The sequence below is a fragment of the Pelophylax lessonae genome (assembly GCF_965119305.1).
Source record: "Pelophylax lessonae genome assembly, chromosome: 4".
In the NCBI taxonomy this organism is placed as follows: domain Eukaryota; kingdom Metazoa; phylum Chordata; class Amphibia; order Anura; family Ranidae; genus Pelophylax; species Pelophylax lessonae.
In genome coordinates, this window is record NC_138771.1 from 16,768,822 (window position 1) to 16,789,060 (window position 20,239).

A 20,239-nucleotide genomic window follows, 5' to 3' on the forward strand; every position below is an offset into this window, starting at 1 on the left:
CGCGGCAGGGGGAAGACCAATGGAAGGAGCGGGATGGAACTGAGGCAGCGGTGAACCGCAAGCCTCACAGATGGACTGAACAGACGTGATGACGTAACGCGCACAACGCTCCTTCATCAGACAAATAGAGAAGCCAGCATAACGCTGGACATTTAAAGACCAACTGCGGAAGTAACGGCCGGGAGGCGGGACGCTCAACACCAGAAAGAGCCTCAATGCTCCAAAAGTTACAGCATTGCTGGAATTTGGCTTTCATGTGATTACATGTGAGTTTATGCTATCTTTGTACAATAAAATCATTTTGCCACACTCAGCGGTGCCTATTTCTTCTTTTAATCACCAGGTCGCATGACAAGTCATACCCAATGAGTACCATTCATATCTGTGTGACTTCAAGTCGCAGCGACTTCAAAGTAGTCCCCTGCAGTCCCAAGATTACACAGGCATTGCTTAAAGCCCAGTTGAAATTGCGTCATAATCATAGCCAGGTCACACAAGTGTGAAAGGTGCCTTAGGGCTCTTTCACACGGGCGATCCGATCAGATCCGCCTGTCAGTTTTTTAGGCGGATCTGATCGGATCCTCCATGCAGCTCTATGGGGCAGCGGGTGTCAGCAGAGACACCTCCGCTGACACCCGCTGCCATCGGTATCCGATCCTGTCCGTGAAATCTGGATGGATGGAAACCCTATTTTTCCATCCGTTCAGGGATCGGATCGGATGAGAGCGGACAGGCGGTCCGCTCTCATCCGATCCCCCATAGAGGGCAGCGGGGGCTGAGACACCTCCCTCTGCAAGCGGAGACGGAACTGTCATCCGCCGGCTCAGTGGTGATCGCGGATCGATCCCCGCGGAGCAACACGGATCCGCCTACGGAGGCGGACCGTGTGAAAGAGGTCTTAAGCATCAACATAACTGCCTTTCTTTCAGATCCTCAGAGAGTTTCATGTTGAACTTCCAGTGACCAGTATGAGAGAGTGAGAGCGATAACATTAAATTTAACACACCTGCTCCCCATTCACACCTGAGACCTTGTAACACTAACGAGTCACATGACACCGGGGTGGGAAAATGGCTAATTGGGTCCAATTTGGACATTTTCACTTAGGGGTGTACTCACCTTTGTTGCCAGCGGTTTAGGCCCCGTTCACATAGGGGCGACGCTACTTCGCACCGCGACCTCCGAGGTCGCGGTGCGAGCAGCGCGCCGCGACCTCGGAGCGGCCGCCACGGACTTCATAACATTAAAGTCTATGGCGGTCGCCTCCTGGTCGCCCCAAAGAAGCTCCGGACCCTTTTTCTAAGTCGGAGCGACTTGTGTCGCTCCTATTAGAACGGGTCCGCAGCTTCCCTATGGGAGGCGACCTGTGAGGCGACCAGGTCGCCTCAGTGTGAACCCGGGACTTAGACATTAATGGCTGTGTGTTGAGTTATTTTGAGGGGACAGCAAATTTACACTGTGTTATTTCTTAAGACCCGGTTCAAACTACTCCGACTTGTCAGGCGACTTGGTCGCTTGACAAGTAGCTCTCCATTCTGTGCAATGGAAGTGTTCTAATCAGAGCGACTCAAGTCGCTCCGACTTAGAAAAAGGTTCCTGCACTACTTCTGGGCGAAGTCGGAGCGACTTGCATTGACTTCTATTATGAGAAGTCGTTTGCAAGCCGCGATGAAGTCATGCTGCACGGGCGACTTCAAAGTCGGGGCGACTTTGAGTCGCCCTGGTGTGAACCGACTCTCAGTGTTGTCACATGAAAAAGTAGAAACACATTTTTACAAAAATGTGAGGGGTGTACTCACTTTTGTGAGATACTGTATATACAGTCAGGTCCATAAATATTGGGACATCGACACAATTCTAATCTTTTTGGCTCTATACACCACCACAATGGATTTGAAATTAAATAAACAAGATGTGCTTTAACTGCAGACTTACAGCTTTAATTTGAGGGTATTTACATCCAAATCAGGTGAAAGGTGTAGGAATTACAACAGTTTGTATATGTGCCTCCCACTTCTTAAGGGACCAAAAGTAATGGGACAATTGGCTGCTCAGCTGTTCCATGGCCAGGTGTGTGTTATTCCCTCATTATCCCATTTACAAGGAGCAGATAAAAGGTCCAGAGTTCATTTCAAGTGTGCTATTTGCATTTGGAATCTGTTGCTGTCAACTCTCAATATGAGATCCAAAGAGCTGTCACTATCAGTGAAGCAAGCCATCATTAGGCTGAAAAAATAAAACAAACCAATCAGAGAGATAGCAAAAACATTAGGTGTGGCCAAATCAACTGTTTGGAACATCTTTAAAAAGAAAGAACGCACCGGTGAGCTCAGCAACACCAAAAGACCCGGAAGACCACGGAAAACAACTGTGGTGGATGGCCGAAGAATTATTTCCCTGGTGAAGAAAACACCCTTCACTACAGTTGGCCAGATCAAGATCACTCTCCAGGAGGTAGGTGTATGTGTGCCAGATCAGGAACACTCTCCAGGAGGTAGGTGTATGTGTGTCAAAGTCAACAATCAAGAGAAGACTTCACCAGAGTGAATACAGAGGGTTCACCACAAGATGTAAACCATTGGTGAGCCTCAAAAACCGGAAGGCCAGATTAGAGTTTGCCAAACAACATCTAAAAAAGCCTTCACAGTTCTGGAACAACATCCTATGGACAGATGAGACCAAGATCAACTTGTACCAGAGTGATGGGAAGAGAAGAGTATGGAGAAGGAAAGGAACTGCTCATGATCCAAAGCATACCACCTCATCAGTGAAGCATGGTGGTGGTAGTGTCATGGCGTGGGCATGTATGGCTGCCAATGGAACTGGTTCTCTTGTGTTTATTGACGATGTGACTGCTGACAAAAGCAGCAGGATGAATTCTGAAGTGTTTCGGGCAATATTATCTGCTCATATTCAGCCAAATTCTTCAGAACTCATTGGACGGCGCTTCACAGTGTAGATGGACAATGACCCGAAGCATACTGCGAAAGCAACCAAAGAGTTTTTTAAGGGAAAGAAGTGGAATGTTATGCAATGGCCAAGTCAATCACCTGACCTGAATCCGATTGAGCATGCATTTCACTTGCTGAAGACAAAACTGAATGGAAAATGCCCAAAGAACAAGCAGGAACTGAAGACAGTTGCAGTAGAGGCCTGGCAGAGCATCACCAGGGATGAAACCCAGCGTCTGGTGATGTCTATGCGTTCCAGACTTCAGGCTTTAATTGACTGCAAAGGATTTACAACCAAGTATTAAAAAGTGAAAGTTTGATTTATGATTGTTAATCTGTCCCATTACTTTTGGTCCCTTAAAAAGTGAGAGGCACATATACAAACTGTTGTAATTTCTACACCGTTCACCTGATTTGGATGTAAATACCCTCAAATTAAAGCTGAAAGTCTGCAGTTAAAGCACATATTGTTTGTTTCATTTCAAATCCCTTGTGGTGGTGTATAGAGCCAAAAAGATTAGAATTGTGTCCATGTCCCAATATTTATGGACCTGACTGTATATATATATAGATAGCTAGATAGATAGCTAGATAGATAGATAGATAGCTAGATAGATAGATAGATAGATAGATAGATAGATAGATAGATAGATAGATAGATAGATAGATAGATAGATAGATAGATAGATAGATAGATAGATAGATAGATATCGATATATATATATATATATATATATAGAGATATATCTATATCTCTATATCTCTATATATATATAGTAAACTCCCCTCCATTGCGGGGGTTACGTTCCGGACCCAGCCGCGAAAAGTGAAAATCCACGAAATAGAAAAACCCTATTAAAATGCATTGTAGGCATGTTTTTTTTACTGTCACTGTACGTGTAAAAGCATTTTAAGGTCTTTAAACACACTTTTAAAACAATAGAAACTCATTAAACACATAAAAGATACTGAGAGACATAGCAAGAGCTATGGAAAACACAAAAATATTTAATTCTTAATGATTTATATAGTAAAATAACATTACAAAAAAAAACGCAATATACCGGGACCGCAAAAACTGAACCGCGATGGAGCGGGGGGGTTTACTGTATATATATATATATATAATGTTTGGGGGTTCTAAGAAATTTTCTGATTTTACTGATTTTAACTTGTAAACAACAAGTGTCATAAATAGACCTGGTCCTTATGTTAATTTAAAGTCAAATATAATACAACTATATATAAATATCTCTATATATTTTTTTTTAAAACTGTCATTTTCGTTTTTTTGGCCAAGTGCCGCATTTTCAGTTTCCGCACCAAAATTTCCATTCGGCGCACCTCTACTTTTTAGTGATTTTTTATGTTAAAAAGCAAAACTGTTTTGGTCTATTACTTTTTTTATTACTTGTATAAAAGCTTTACTTTACAGACAAACATTTAATACAGAATGTTGCAAAGCACGCTGGGCTTTCCCGTGTCCCTCTTCTCCCTTTGGGTTGCTGGTGTCGGATTCTCAGAGCCATTTGGTGGAAGGAGATGATCTCTGGGCTTCCCGATTACTAGATTGGACTAACTGGCTCATGAATTTTACATGAATGTGTCTGACTATTGGGGGGGGGGGGGGTGCTGGTGTCCCAGGAGTATGAGGTTCCAGGAAAGCCAGATTTCCATAATCAACATTTCCAGTCTCCGTTCAGGGAGAGCCGAGACATGGAGGAGCCTCATCAAATCATGAAAGCTCCAGAGAATATTCAATCCTGCTAACAGTGCTAATTAAATGTTTTTTATTTACAAATAGAAATTATGTTACAATAAATGATTCGGTATTATTAGTCCTGATTGGTGGAAATGATTCGGTATTATTAGTCCTGATTGGTGGATTACAATATTACACCTGCGACTATCAACGCCGCCGCTCCTCATTACACATCACGCATGGCCGATGTCAGTAAACAAACGCTGGAATGTACAATGAATGGGGAGAGTGACAGATTTTGAAACATAATATCCGATATTATTGTCAATGAGCAAAAAAGCAAACAGATCATCCCCTGCCGGTGCTATAGAAGTCCCGGTAATAAATAAATAAAATAAATAAATCACACAAGCCGATGCCAAAAGGTGCAACCCGAAAATGTCATCCTATAATACGATTGCCGATTTCCAGACAGCAACCTGAACTAGAACTATGGGCAAAACATTTTTAGTTTTTTTTTTTTTTTGCCATCTGTGTCCCCACTGGGGAGATTTTCCTTCTGTTCCTGTCCCATAGCCAAACAGGAAGTGAGAGGAAATGCATCCAAAGTGATGAAATCCCTGGTTGCCACCCAGAGATTTCCCCTCCATTCCTGTTCTGGCAAAAACCCGAAATTTGGGAATTTCTTTCACTTTCAATGTCACCAGGAACCAGTGCCGGGACATCTAGGGCCCAGGGCAAAGATGCCAAACAGCGCCCCCAAATATATAAGCTTTGTTCCAGCAAAGATCCACCCCCCCCAAAAAAAAAAAAATAATGCACTAATCTTTACACTTACATCCTAAGCAAAAATTCCCTTTGCAATTCAAGATTCTCCCTAAAAATGTATCCTCTTCCAGCTCAAATCTGCTCCCTCCCAGCTCAAATCCGCTCCCTCCACAAATCTCCCCTCCCAGCTCAAATCCACTCCCTTCACAAATTTCCCCTCCCAGCTCAAATCCGCTCCCTCCACAAATCTCCCCTCCCAGCTCAAATCCGCTCCCTCCACAAATCTCCCCTCCCAGCTCAAATCCGCTCCCTCCACAAATCTCCCCTCCCAGCTCAAATCCGCTCCCTCCACAAATTTCCCCTCCCAGCTCAAATCCGCTCCCTTCCATCTCAAATCCACTCAGCTCAAATACGCTCCCTCCACAAACCTCCCCTCCCAGCTTAAATCGGCTCCCTCCACAAATCTCCCCCTCCCAGCTCAAATCCGCTCCCTCCCAGCTCAAATCCACTCAGCTGAAATCTGCTCCCTCCTAACTCAAATCCGCTCCCTTCCCAAATCTCTCCTCCCAGCTCAAATCCATTCAGCTCAAATCCACTCCCTCCCTAAATCTCCCCTCTTAGCTCAAATCTGCTCCCTCCACAAATCTCCCCTCCCCGACGGTGCTCAGTCTAATCTCATCAGACCGCCCGACGGCACTCGGTCTAATCACAGGGGACCACTCGGTGGCACTCGGTTTAATCACAGCGGCCTGCCCGGGGGCGTTCGGTCTAATCACATCGGCCTGCTCGGCGGTGCTGGGTCCAATCACAGGGGGCCGCCCGACAGTGCTCGGTCCAATCACATCGGGCTGCCCGGCGGCACTCGGTCTAATCACAGGGGACCACTCGGTGGCACTTGGTTTAATCACAGCAGGCTGCCTGGCAGCGCTCGGTCTAATCACATCGGGGTGCCCAGCGGCGCTCGGTCTAATCACATTGAGATTTCACCAGGTGAAAACAGAGGGGGGGAAAAGCCTAAAAAGAAAACGAATGCAGCCGCCACATCTGATGATTGGTAAGCTGCAATATATTACATTTCTGGTTTTGGGGTTAATACCGCTTTAACGAGCATTTAATCCTCGCAGTTTGGGGGGGGGGAGGGGCTTCATATGTACCTGCAATACACTCCTCGCTCGCTCTATTCCGTGATCTGTGTAACGCACTGATGTGACCTCTGGTGTGTGGGGTCAGGGTGGTATTAGATCACCCAATGACATAAGAGGAGGAAATTCATTCATCTGGATTAGAGTCAAGGTGAAAATTGGTAAATAGCAGCTTTACAACCAGAGTATTTCCAGTGCTGATCCCTATCACCGCCCCCCCCCCCTCCCCCTCCATCACACATCCCTATACATGTACTCGCATGCCCCCCCTCTGGGTTCTTCTTCAATTAGCAGATTATGGGATGGTTTGTAATTTTCACTCTTAGTAGAAGCTGACCTGTGCTCCATACAATCCTCCCATCACAGGTCCCAGACGTTTCTAATGGCGATCATTGCTGTCCCTCTGAAAAGCAATAAACAGTGGATTGCTTTTTAGAGGGCATTTTAAAGGAGGCGAGGGGGCCTTAGGTTGCCTGTGGTAACCCTAAAAATGTCGACGCAGAACAGCTTTACTCACAAGAATGGGTCACGTTTGGCGGCAGTGTCGCGCATCAATAGCGCCATGTGATTTAATTTTTTGCTGGAGCTTCTGTACAGCCCTGAGCAGCTGCTTCTCCTTCAGATGGGCATGGGGGGGGGGGGGGGTAAAACCACAGCTCAACTGCCTGTTTTTCTCACCCGTGTAAACACGTCAGTTGCATCACCTCCTCACCCACACTAGTGCACTGCAAATGCATACATTGCAAGGGGTTGCAGGGCGCTTGCAGAGCATCCTCATTCATATGCAACGGGGGGGTAATATTCCCACCACAGCTGCAAAGCGGCCATAGCATGCGTATACAATGTCCACAGGTAAAGGGGGAGCAGTTGGGGCGGTAAAAACACAGCTCACCGAAGGGTCACGATCACTGGACCCAATGACCAGTATGGCTCCATAATGATGACCCAATGACCAGTATGGCTCCATAATGATGATCCAAGGACAAGTATGGCTCTATAATGATGACCCAATGACCAATATGGCTCCATAATGATGACACAATGACCAGTATGGCTCCATAATGATGACACAATGACCAGTATGGCTCCATAATGATGACACAATGACCAGTATGGCTCCATAATGATGGTCCAAGGACCAGTATGGCTCAATAATGGTGACCCAATGACCAGTATGGCTCCATAATGATGACCCAATGACCAGTATGGCTCCATAATGATGACCAATATGGCTCCATAATGATAAGACAATGACCAGTATGGCTCCATAATGATGACCAGTATGGCTCCATAATGAAGACCAGTATGGCTCCACAATGATGACACAATGACCAGTATGGCTCCATAATGATGATCCAAGAACAAGTATGGCTCCATAATGATGACCCAATGACCAGTATGGCTCCATAATGTTGACCCAATGACCAGTATGGCTTCATAATGATAACCAGTATAGCTTCACAATAATGACTCAATGACCAGTATGGCTCAATAATGATGACCAAAGAACAAGTATGGCTCTATAATGATGACCCAATGACCAGTATGGCTCCATAATGATGACCAGTATGGCTCCATAATGACACAATGACCAGTATGGCTCCATAAAGAGGGCCAGTATGGTTCCATAATGATGACACAATAATTAGTATGGCTCCATAATGATGACCCAATGACCAATATGGCTCCATAATGATGACTAGTATGGCTCCATAATGATGACACGATGACCAGTATGGCTCCATAATGATGACCAGTATGGCTCCATAATGATGACCCAATGACCAGTATGGCTCTATAATGATGACACAATGACCAGTATGGCTCCATAATGATGGTCCAAGGACCAGTATGGCTCCATAATGATGACCAGTATGTCTCCATAATGAAGACCCAATGACCAGTATGGCTCCATATTGATGACACGATGACCAGTATGGCTCCATAATGATGACCAGTATGGCTCCATAATGATGACCCAATGACCAGTATGGCTCTATAATGATGACACAATGACCAGTATGGCTCCATAATGATGGTCCAAGGACCAGTATGGCTCCATAATGATGGTCCAAGGACCAGTATGGCTCCATAATGATGACCAGTATGTCTCCATAATGAAGACCCAATGACCAGTATGGCTCCATAATGATGACCCAATGACCAGTATGGCTCCATAATGATGATCCAAGGACAAGTATGGCTCCATAATGATGACCCAATGACCAGTATGGCTCCATAATGATAACCAGTATCGCTCTACAATGATGACCCAATGGCCAGTATGGCTCCATACTGATGACACAATGACCAGTATGGCTCCATAATGATGACCCAATGACCAGCATGGCTCTATAATGATGACCAGTATGGCCCCATAATGATAACCAGTATCGCTGTACAATGATGACACAATATCCAGCATGGCTCCATAATGATGACCAGTATGGCTCCATAATGGAGAATTAGTGGCTCCATATGTCACACTGCCTTCAGTAGTCCCATAGAAATGCTGCCTTCAGTTCCTGGTATTGTTCTCTGTATGGACTGATTGCATTGTGTGCGATGTCTTCTTTCCTGTCACTTCACTCCATTAATCCTGATAACCTTTGAAGCTGAACTATTTTAAAGCAAAACTTCACTTCGAAGTGAAAGTTCTGCCCATCCCCCTTCACAGCAGGGATGAGGAACTCAGAGATCAGTTAGTGAAAGCGGCACACTTTACACACAGTTAACCCTTTGATGGCCCCTGATGTTACCCCTTCCCGGCCGGTGACATTAGTACAGTGACAGTGTTATATTATTATCTCTGATCCCTCTATTAGTGTCACTTGTGATGTCAGAGACAGTTTGTCAGTTCCCCCCCTGCCTCAGTTAGTTTCAGATTGCCGGCCACACTATCGCAGTTATAAGTCGCTGATCAACGCCATTAGTAGTATTAAACATTCCAGTATATAACCCATAGTTATATACGATATAACTGTCACACAAACCAATCAATAAACACATATTGTGATTTTTTTTTTTTTTTTTACCTACAACGTAGCAGAAAACATTTTGGCCAAAATTTATGAAGAAATTCATTTTTTTTTTAGTTTTTTTTTTTTTTTTTTTAATTGGATAGGTTTTATAGCAGAAAGTAAAAAATATTGTTTCACAGGAAGTAATTGCTAAGAATCATGGGAGATGTTTTTATAAAAAAAAAAAAAAAAACTTTAGCCTTTTAAAATTGTTCATGAAGTTTTAGTTTTGCAGCAGGACGCTCGGCAGACACATTTATAATATAACCGGCATGGCTCCATAAAAATAACCAAATGACCAGTATGGCTCCATAATGATGACCAGTATGGATCAATAATGATGACCAGTATGGCTCAATAATGATGACCAGTATGGCTCAATAATGATGACCCAATGACCAGTATGGCTCCATAATGATGACACAATGACCAGTATGGCCCCATAATGATGACCAGTATGTCTCTATAATGATGACACAATGACCAGTATGGCTCCATAATTATAAAACAATGACCAGTATAGCTCCATAATGATGACCCAACGACCAGTATGGCTCCATAATGACGACACAATGACCAGTATGGCTCCATAATGATGACCCAACGACCAGTATGGCTCCATAATGATGACCCAACAACCAGTATGGCTCCATAATGATGACACAATGACCAGTATGACCCCATAATGATGACCAGTATGTCTCTATAATGATGACACAATGACCAGTATGGCTCCATAATTATAAAACAATGACCAGTATAGCTCCATAATGATGACCCAACGACCAGTATGGCTCCATAATGACGACACAATGACCAGTATGGCTCCATAATGATAACCCAACGACCAGTATGGCTCCATAATGATGACCCAACAACCAGTATGGCTCCATAATGATGACCCAACTACCAGTATGGCTCCATAATGACGACACAATGACCAGTATGGCTCCATAATGACGACACAATGACCAGTATGGCTCCATAATGACAACACAATGACCAGTATGGCCCCATAATGATGACACAATGACCAGTATGGCGCCGAGTAAATAAATAAAAAAAAAACAAAAACAAAAAAAAACAATAGTTACCCCAATTATTTTTGTATTCAGTGAAAGATGTTACGTTGAGTTAATAGATACCTAACATGTTATGCTTTAAAATTACGCACACTCATAGAAAGGGCGACAAATTACAGTACTGATAAATCTCCACAGGCGACGCTTTAAAAATTTTTTACAGGTTACCAGTTTAGAGTTCTAGAACTAGAATTACTGCTCTCACTCTAACGATCGCATCGATACCTCACATGGGTGGTTTGAACACAGTTTATATATGCATGTGCGACTTACGCATGCGTTCGCTTCTGCGTGTGAGCACGGAGGGATGGGGCGCGGTCATTTTTTTTTTATTATTATTTACTTTACTTTTTATTTTTTACACCGTCCCTTTATTTTTTTTATCACTATTCCCATTACAAGGAAAGTAAAATCCCCTGTAATGGAAATAAACATAACAGGTCAACTTTATTGAGAGATCTGGGGGTTCAAAAAGACCCAAAATCTCTCCTTTACCTTTAGAGCAAAAAAAAAACTATTTATGCCCAAGAATCGGAAGTGACGTCAGAGGTCTCTCTGGTCCTCCAAGGGCATAGAGCCGCCGCTAGGATTACATTTGTCAAACACCGCGCTGGGATTACTTTTATCAAACGCCGTGCTGAAATTACTTTTTTTTCAAACGCCGCGTTGGGATTACTTTTATCAAACGCCGCGCTGAAATTACTTTTTTTCAAACGCCGCGTTGGGATTACTTTTGTCAAATGCCGCGCTGGGATTACTTTTATCAAACGCCGTGCTGAAATTACTTTTTTTCAAATGCCGCGTTGGGATTACCTTTATCAAACGCCGCCGCTGGGATTACTTTTATCAAACGCCGTGCTGGGATTACTTTTGTCAAATGCCGCACTGGGATTACTTTTGTCAAACGCGCCGCTGGGATTACTTTTGTCAAACGCGCCGCTGGGATTACTTTTATCAAACGCGCCGCTGGGATTACATTTATCAAACGCCATGCTGGGATTACTTTTATCAAACGCTGCGCTGAAATTACTTTTTTTCAAACGCCGCGTTGGGATTACTTTTGTCAAATGCCGCGCTGGGATTACTTTTATCAAACGCTGCCGCTGGGATTACTTTTGTCCAACGCCGCGCTGGGATTACTTTTATCAAACGCCGTGCTGAAATTACTTTTTTTCAAACGCCGCGTTGGGATTACCTTTATCAAACGCCGCCGCTGGGATTACTTTTATCAAACGCCGTGCTGGGATTACTTTTGTCAAATGCCGCACTGGGATTACTTTTGTCAAACGCGCCGCTGGGATTACTTTTGTCAAACGCGCCGCTGGGATTACTTTTATCAAACGCGCCGCTGGGATTACTTTTATCAAACGCTACCGCTGGGATTACATTTATCAAACGCCATGCTGGGATTACTTTTATCAAACGCTGCGCTGAAATTACTTTTTTTCAAACGCCGCGTTGGGATTACTTTTGTCAAATGCCGCGCTGGGATTACTTTTGTCCAACGCCGCGCTGGGATTACTTTTATCAAACGCCGTGCTGAAATTACTTTTTTTCAAACGCCGCGTTGGGATTACTTTTATCAAACGCCGTGCTGAAATTACTTTTTTTCAAACGCCGCGTTGGGATTACCTTTATCAAACGCCGCCGCTGGGATTACTTTTATCAAACGCCGTGCTGGGATTACTTTTGTCAAACACCCCCGCTGGGATTACTTTTGTCAAACGCGCCACTGGGATTACTTTTATCAAACGCTGCCGCTGGGATTACTTTTATCAAACGCTGCGCTGGGATTACTTTTGTCAAACGCGCCGCTGGGATTACTTTTATCAAACGCGCCGCTGGGATTACTTTTATCAAACGCCGCCGCTGGGATTACTTTTGTCCAACGCGCCGCTGGGATTACTTTTATCAAACGCGCCGCTGGGATTACTTTTATCAAACGCCGCCGCTGGGATTACTTTTGTCCAACGCGCCGCTGGGATTACTTTTATCAAACGCCGCCGCTGGGATTACTTTTGTCCAACGCTACCGCTGGGATTACATTTATCAAACGCCGCACTGGGATTACTTTTATCAAACGCCATGCTGGGATTACTTTTATCAAACACCGCCGCTGGGATTACTTTTGTCCAACGCGCCGCTGGGATTACTTTTATCAAACGCCGCCGCTGGGATTACTTTTGTCCAACGCTACCGCTGGGATTACATTTATCAAACGCCGCACTGGGATTACTTTTATCAAACGCCATGCTGGGATTACTTTTATCAAACGCTGCCGCTGGGATTACTTTTATCAAACGCTGCCGCTGGGATTACTTTTATCAAACACCGCCGCTGGGATTACTTTTGTCAAACGCCACGCTGGGATTACTTTTGTCAAACACCAATCGCTCACAGAACAAAAAAATAATACCCTGTTATGGCTGCTAGCTGCTGCCATAACCCCGGTATTTAACGTCAACGTAATGACATATATATACTGTGGGCGGTCGGCAAGTGGATAATAACACATGGGGGGGGTTGGGGGGGGGGGTTGGGGGAGATTCCAAAATATAACACCATACAGTCCTATGTACAATTGACAGGAAACAGTTGGAATGTCACACAGGAATGTATCCATGGTGTCAGTTACAATGTTTCCAGGGATGATGACAAAGTAAACAAACTACCAGCTGAAAGTATCACCTCTCCAAGCCCCTCCCCCCCAAAAAAAGGAAACTTTGTATCCATTGAGGATGTCCTCCCCAGAAATGCATCCATACGATCAGTTACAATGTTTCCAGAGATGATCATATGAAGACAAAGTAGCTCTTAGGTCCCTTTCAGACTGCTATGTAGCAAATGCGTTTATACCGCGATTTTGTTGTGCTTCAGATGCGTTTCTGGTGCGTTTTTGGGTTGCCTGCACCAGTGAAAAATGGACATGTGACTCAAAAGCGCAAATTGCTGTGCGTTTTAACCGCAATTTCCATTCATTTCAATAGGAAGCTGCATTTTTGGTGCGGTTTTCAATGTGAAGACTCCTACAGGGTTTAGAGCTAGTTTACACCACAAAAACGCACTCCAGATTTGTTCCGGATACATTCCTGAATGTGCGTTTTTAATGTGTTTTTGGCGCTTTCCGATGGATTATTTTATGCGTTTCTGAATGCATTCCAGGTGCTCTTTTTTTCTTCTTTTTTTCTTCTTTTTTTCCCACAGTACTGGGGTCTAACGTTTTTGATGCGTTCCAGTGCATTCCAGTGCAACATTTTCTAATTTTTTTCTGGAACTGACCGCACTGGCATAAACTATGCCATTGGAAACCATATAACCTACTTACCGTGAGTTTTTGATGCAGAAAAAAAGCACTGTACTGCATGTGGTGGGAACTGCCCTTTAAGGCCAGTTCCCACCACCACAGTCCAGTGCGGTTTTATTTCTGCATCAAAAACACATGGGAAGTAGGTTATATGGATTCCAACGGCATAGTTCACACCAGTGCTTGCAGTCCCAGTGTGTTCCAGTTCCACAAAAAAAAAAGAACATGCTGCATTTTTCCTGCACTGGAACGCTGTAAAACGCATCAAAAACGCACCAGAACGCACTGGAACCCACATGTCCTAAAGGTTAAGAAAAAAGTGGGGGAAAAAATGCACTGGACTGCATCAAAAATGCACCAAAACCACACTGGAAATCATTAAAAAACGCATCAAAAACACACAGGCAAAAAAATAGGATGATATACGGACATGCGGAACGCCCATGTGAAAGGGCCCTTGCAGTGTAAATTTGCTGCCCCCTCAAATCAACTCAACACAAAGCCATTAAAGCGGAGTTCCGGGCACAAAATCGATATTTTTTTTTTTGTGCCCCTCCGCTAGGTAGACCTCACCTGAAAAGGAATTGGATAGTTAGGTTTTTTTTTTTTTTTGTTTACTCACCTTGTAATTGAAGATCGTAAATACTCACCTCAGTGTACTTCCTCCCTCAGCGCCGCGGCTCACCCGTCACTTCCTGTCTCGTGATGATTCCTGGGAGCTGAACGTCATCGCTTCCAGGAATCAATGCGACGGCACCGGCCCCGCTCGTCATTTCCGGGCGACGCCGCACCGGAAGTGACGAGAGGGGCCGGTGCAGGTGCATTCTGGGACAAGAAGACGCGGAAGAAGACACAGAAGAGGACCGCGCCGGCTTCAGCTGCCCACAAGAGAGATGGCAACGCTGGAGAAGAAATTTTATAAGTAAGTATTTCTTCTAAAAGGTAAGTGCGAACCGGGACAGATCAGAGGCTAGCCATTGTGGAATGTACTAGCCCTGACTGTCCCGGGGGTATGTTCATTGAAAAATGACATCTGTACCCAGAACTCCGCTTTAATGTCTAAACCGCTGGCAACAAAAGTGAGTACACCCCTAAGTGAAAATGTCCAAATTGGGCCCAAAGTGTCAATATTTTGTGTGGCCACCATTATTTTCCAGCACTGCCTTAACCCTCTTGAGCATGGAGTTCACCAGAGCTTCACAGGTTACCACTGGAGTCCTCTTCCCCTCCTCCATGATGACATCACAGAGCTGGTGGATGTTAGAGATCTTGCGCTCCTCCACCTTCTGTTTGAGGATCCCCCACAGATGCTCAATAGGGTTTAGATATGAAGACATACTTGGCCAGTCCATCACCTTTACCCTCAGCTTCTTTAGCAAGGCAGTGGTTGTCTTGGAGGTGTTTGGGGTCGTTATCATGTTGGAATACTGCCCTGCGGCCCAGTCTCTGAAGGGAGGGGATCATGCTCTGCTTCAGTATGTCACAGTACATGTTGGCATTCATGGTTCCCTCAATGAACTGCATCCCCCCCAGTGCTGGCAGCACTCATGCAGCCCCAGACCATGACACTCCCACCACCATGCTTGACTGTAGGTAAGACACACTTGTCTTTGTACTCCTCACTTGGTTGCCGCCACACACACTTGACACCATCTGAACCAAATAAGTTTATCTTGGTCTCATCAGACCACAGAACATGGTTCCAGTAATCCATGTCCTTAGTCTGCTTGTCTTCAGCAAACTGTTTGCGGGCTTTCTTGTGCATCATCTTTAGAAGAGGCTTCCTTCTGGGACGACAGTCATGCAGACCAATTTGATGCAGTGTGCGGCGTATGGTCTGAGCACTGACAGGCTGACCCCCCACCCCTTCAACCTCTGCAGCAATGCTGGCAGCACTCATATGTCTATTTCCCAAAGACAACCTCTGGATATGACGCTGAGCACGTGCACTCAACTTCTTTGGTGGACCATGGCGAGGTCTGTTCTGAGTGGAACCTGTCCTGTTAAACCGCTGTATGGTCTTGGCCACCATGCTGCAGCTCAGTTTCAGGGTCTTGGCAATCTTCTTATAGCCTAGGCCATCTTTATGTAGAGCAACAATTATTTTTTTCAGATCCTCAGAGAGTTCTTTGCCATGAGGTGCCATGTTGAACTTCCAGTGACCAGTATGAGAGAGTGAGAGCGATAACACCAAACTAACACACCTGCTCCCCATTCACACCTGAGACCTTGTAACACTAACGAGTCACATGACACCGGGGAGGGAAAATGGTTAAGTGGGCCGAATTTGGAAATTGTCATTTAGGGGTGTACTCACTTTTGTTACCAGCAGTTTAGACATTAACCAATTGCCTACTGGGCACTTAAACCCCTTCCTGCCCAGGCCAATTTTCAGCACTCAGCGCTGTTGCACTTTGAATGACAATTGCGCGGTCATGCAACACTGTACCCAAATGAAATTTTTAGCATTTTTTTTCAAACAAATAAAGCTTTCTTTTGGTGCTATTTAATCACTACTGGGGTTTTTATTTTTTGCTGAACAAACAAAAAAAGACAAAATATTTAAAAAAAAAAAAAAACAGTATTTAATATTATGTTGTTATAAAATTTTGCAAACAGGTAATTTTTCTCCTTCATTGATGTGCGCTGATGAGGCGGCACTGATGGGTCCTGATAGGCACTGATAGGATTCACTGACGGGCATTGATAGGCGGCACTGATGGGCACTGATAAGGTGGCACTGATAACGCGGCACTGATAAGGGGGAACTGATAGGTGGCACTGATGGGTGGCCCTAAAGGGCACTGGTAGGTGGCGCTAAAGGGCACTAATAGGTGGCACTGATGGGCAATGATAGGCACTGGTAGGTGATACTTATGATAGGGCACTGATTGGCACTGATAGGTGGCACTGGTGAGTACTGATATGTGGCACTGGTATGGGGCGCTGGTGGACACTGATGGACACTGGCAGGTGGCAATAGTGGGAACTGGCAGATGGCACTGGTGGGCACTAGTAGGTGGCGCTGGTGGGCACAGGTAGGTGGCACTGGTGGGCACTGGTAGGTGGCACTGGTGGGCACTGGTAGGTGGCGCTGGTGGGCACAGGTAGGTAACACTGGTGGGCACTGGTAGGTGGCACTGGTGGGCACTGGTAGGTGACACTGGTGGGCACTGGTAGGTGGCACTGGTGGGCACAATTTGGCTTCTCCTCTTCGGGACTGATGTCCATCTGACTGCAGCTGGCGATCGTTTTTTCTTTTCTCCTCACACTGACAGCGTGAGGAGAAAAAAAACAGCTGATCGCCGGCTGCTGTTTACTTCACCTGATCAGCTGTCATTGGCTGACAGCTGATCACATGGTAAGGGGTGGGCTTGCCCCCTTACTCTAATCTGTGATTAGGTGAGTCTCATGGACTCGCTGATCACAGAGCGAGCCCGGATGCTCCGCAGGGAATGCGCAGACCACTCATGCACAGGAGGATGTCAGTTTGTGCTCTCCCGGTAATTTAGGTCCACACTGTAGCCGTCTTCTGGGCTATAGCGCGGGCGTCAAGTAGTTAATGGCTGTGTGTTGAGTTATTTTGAGGGGACAGCAAATTTACACCGTTATACAAGCTGTACACTCACTACTTTACATTGTAGCAAAGTGTCATTTCTTCAGTGTTGTCACATGAAAAGATAGAATAAAATATTTACAAAAATGTGAGGGGTGTACTTACTTTTGTGAGATACTGTAAGTGTAAAAGGGCCCTAAGCTGGAAGTGTCACTTCCCCGGGACTCATGGCAGAATGTTAGATGGGGATACAGGGTATATGACCAATGACAGCACATGATAAATAACACACAGGGAGGGGGTGGAATACCCACCGTAGGGTAACAACATCATAAGGTCCTATGTACAATCACAATAAAGGAACAACAAGCTGAACAAGTCATTTCTCCAGTCCCCCCCCCCCCCCCCCCTCAAATAAGGAGCAATACAGGGAGAAGCAGTATATGACCGATAACCAGAATTGACAAATGGAATATTCCAAAAATAATAACTCCATAGAGCCAGACTGACAATAAAAGGACACTTTGTAAGCAGTTGGGAAGTCTTCCCCAGGAACGGCTCCGTAGCGTCAACAACAATGATTGAAAGGAAGGTGAAGGCTTCACGGACGCGTTTAAAAACCTCTTCTGAACGCTGCAATTTAACAGCCAATAACCATTACAGATGTGCGTTTTGCCGCATTTACATGCCGAGTTTAGCAGCGTTCACATTTAGCAGCAGCTGTGTACATGAGGCCTAAAAGATAAGTAAATAAACTGGAGGCGTCACTTCTCCTCCCCCCAAATAAGGAAACTTTGTTTCCAGTTGGGATGTCATACAATGTATCAGTTCTGTCAGTCACAATGCTTCCAGTGGTGAAGACATGTGCAGCTTACAGTTTACTTTATTTACTTTGTCACTTCTCCAGGCCCCGCCCCCCCAAAAAAGGAACTTTTTACCCAGTATAGAGATACACTTGGAGATGCTCTGAGTGGCGAGTCCTTCCCCCTGGTGTACAAGCCCCGCCCCCCCCCACCTGGGTATAGTGATACACTTGGAGATGCTCTGAGTGGCGAGTCCCTCCCCCTGGTCTCAGGCTCCTCCCCTCACCTGGGTATAGTGATACACTTGGTGGAGATGCTCTGGGTGGTGACCCCTCCCCCTGGTCTCAGGCTCCTCCCCTCACCTGGGTATAGTGATACACTTGGTGGAGATGCTCTGGGTGGTGAGCCCCTCCCCCTGGTCTCGGACTCCTCCCCTCACCTGGGTATAGTGATACACTTGGTAGAGATGCTCTGGGTGGTGAGCCCCTCCCCCTGGTCTCAGGCTCCTCCCCTCACCTGGGTATAGTGATACACTTGGTAGAGATGCTCTGGGTGGTGACCCCTCCCCCTGGTCTCAGGCTCCTCCCCTCACCTGGGTATAGTGATACACTTGATGGAGATGCTCTGGGTGGTGAGCCCCTCCCCCTGGTCTCAGACCCCTCCCCCTCACATGGGTATAGTGATACACTTGGTAGAGATGCTCTGGGTGGTGAGCCCCTCCCCCTGGTCTCAGACTCCTCCCCTCACCTGGATATAGTGATACACTTGGTGGAGATGCTCTGGGTGGTGACCCCTCCCCCTGGTCTCAGACTCCTCCCCTCACCTGGGTATAGTAATACACTTGGTAGAGATGCTCTGGGTGGTGACCCCTCCCCCTGGTCTCAGGCTCCTCCCCTCACCTGGGTATAGTGATACACTTGGTGGAGATGCTCTGGGTGGAGATGCTCTGGGTGGTGACCCCTCCCCCTGGTCTCAGACCCCTCCCCTCACCTGGGTATAGTGATACACTTGGTGGAGATGCTCTGGGTGGTGACCCCTCCCCCTGGTCTCAGACTCCTCCCCTCACCTGGGTATAGTGATACACTTGGTGGAGATGCTCTGGGTGGTGACCCCTCCCCCTGGTCTCAGGCCCCTCCCCTCACCTGGGTATAGTGATACACTTGGTGGAGATGCTCTGGGTGGTGACCCCTCCCCCTGGTCTCAGACTCCTCCCCTCACCTGGGTATAGTGATACACTTGGTGGAGATGCTCTGGGTGGTGACCCCTCCCCCTGGTCTCAGGCTCCTCCCCTCACCTGGGTATAGTGATACACTTGGTGGAGATGCTCTGGGTGGTGACCCCTCCCCCTGGTCTCAGGCTCCTCCCCTCACCTGGGTATAGTGATACACTTGGTGGAGATGCTCTGGGTGGTGAGCCCCTCCCCCTTGTCTCAGACTCCTCCCCTCACCTGGGTATAGTGATACACTTGGTGGAGATGCTCTGGGTGGTGAGCCCCTCCCCCTGGTCTCAGGCTCCTCCCCTCACCTGGGTATAGTGATACACTTGGTAGAGATGCTCTGGGTGGTGAGCCCCTCCCCGTGGTCTCAGGCCCCTCCCCTCACCTGGGTATAGTGATACACTTGGTGGAGATGCTCTGAGTGGTGAGCCCCTCCCCCTGGTCTCAGACTCCTCCCCTCACCTGGGTATAGTGATACACTTGGTGGAGATGCTCTGGGTGGTGAGCCCCTCCCCCTGGTGTACAAGCCCCGCCCCCCCCCCCACCTGGGTATAGTGATACACTTGGTGGAGATGCTCTGAGTGGTGAGCCCCTCCCCCTGGTCTCAGACTCCTCCCCTCACCTGGGTATGGTGATACACTTGGTAGAGATGCTCTGGGTGGTGAGCCCCTCCCCCTGGTCTCAGGCTCCTCCCC

The 20,239-nt window shown here is 46.3% G+C and overlaps 1 protein-coding gene across 5 annotated transcripts in view; it reads right to left on the minus strand.

Annotated features, from left to right (window-relative positions):
- Positions 1-20,239, minus strand: part of SMAD3 (SMAD family member 3) — a 217,733-nt gene that overhangs the window by 195,464 nt on the left and 2,030 nt on the right. Inside the window, exon 2 of one of the 5 annotated variants that reach the window (XM_082253028.1) lies at positions 18,615-18,644. The exons of 2 other annotated variants lie outside the window; for them this stretch is intronic. In XM_082253028.1, coding sequence (XP_082109154.1) covers positions 18,615-18,644 — 30 coding nt within the window. Of the gene's footprint in view, positions 1-18,540; positions 18,556-18,614; positions 18,652-20,239 lie in introns of those variants that run through there. 2 more of the 5 variants (XM_082253025.1, XM_082253026.1) reach the window with 2 other exon arrangements.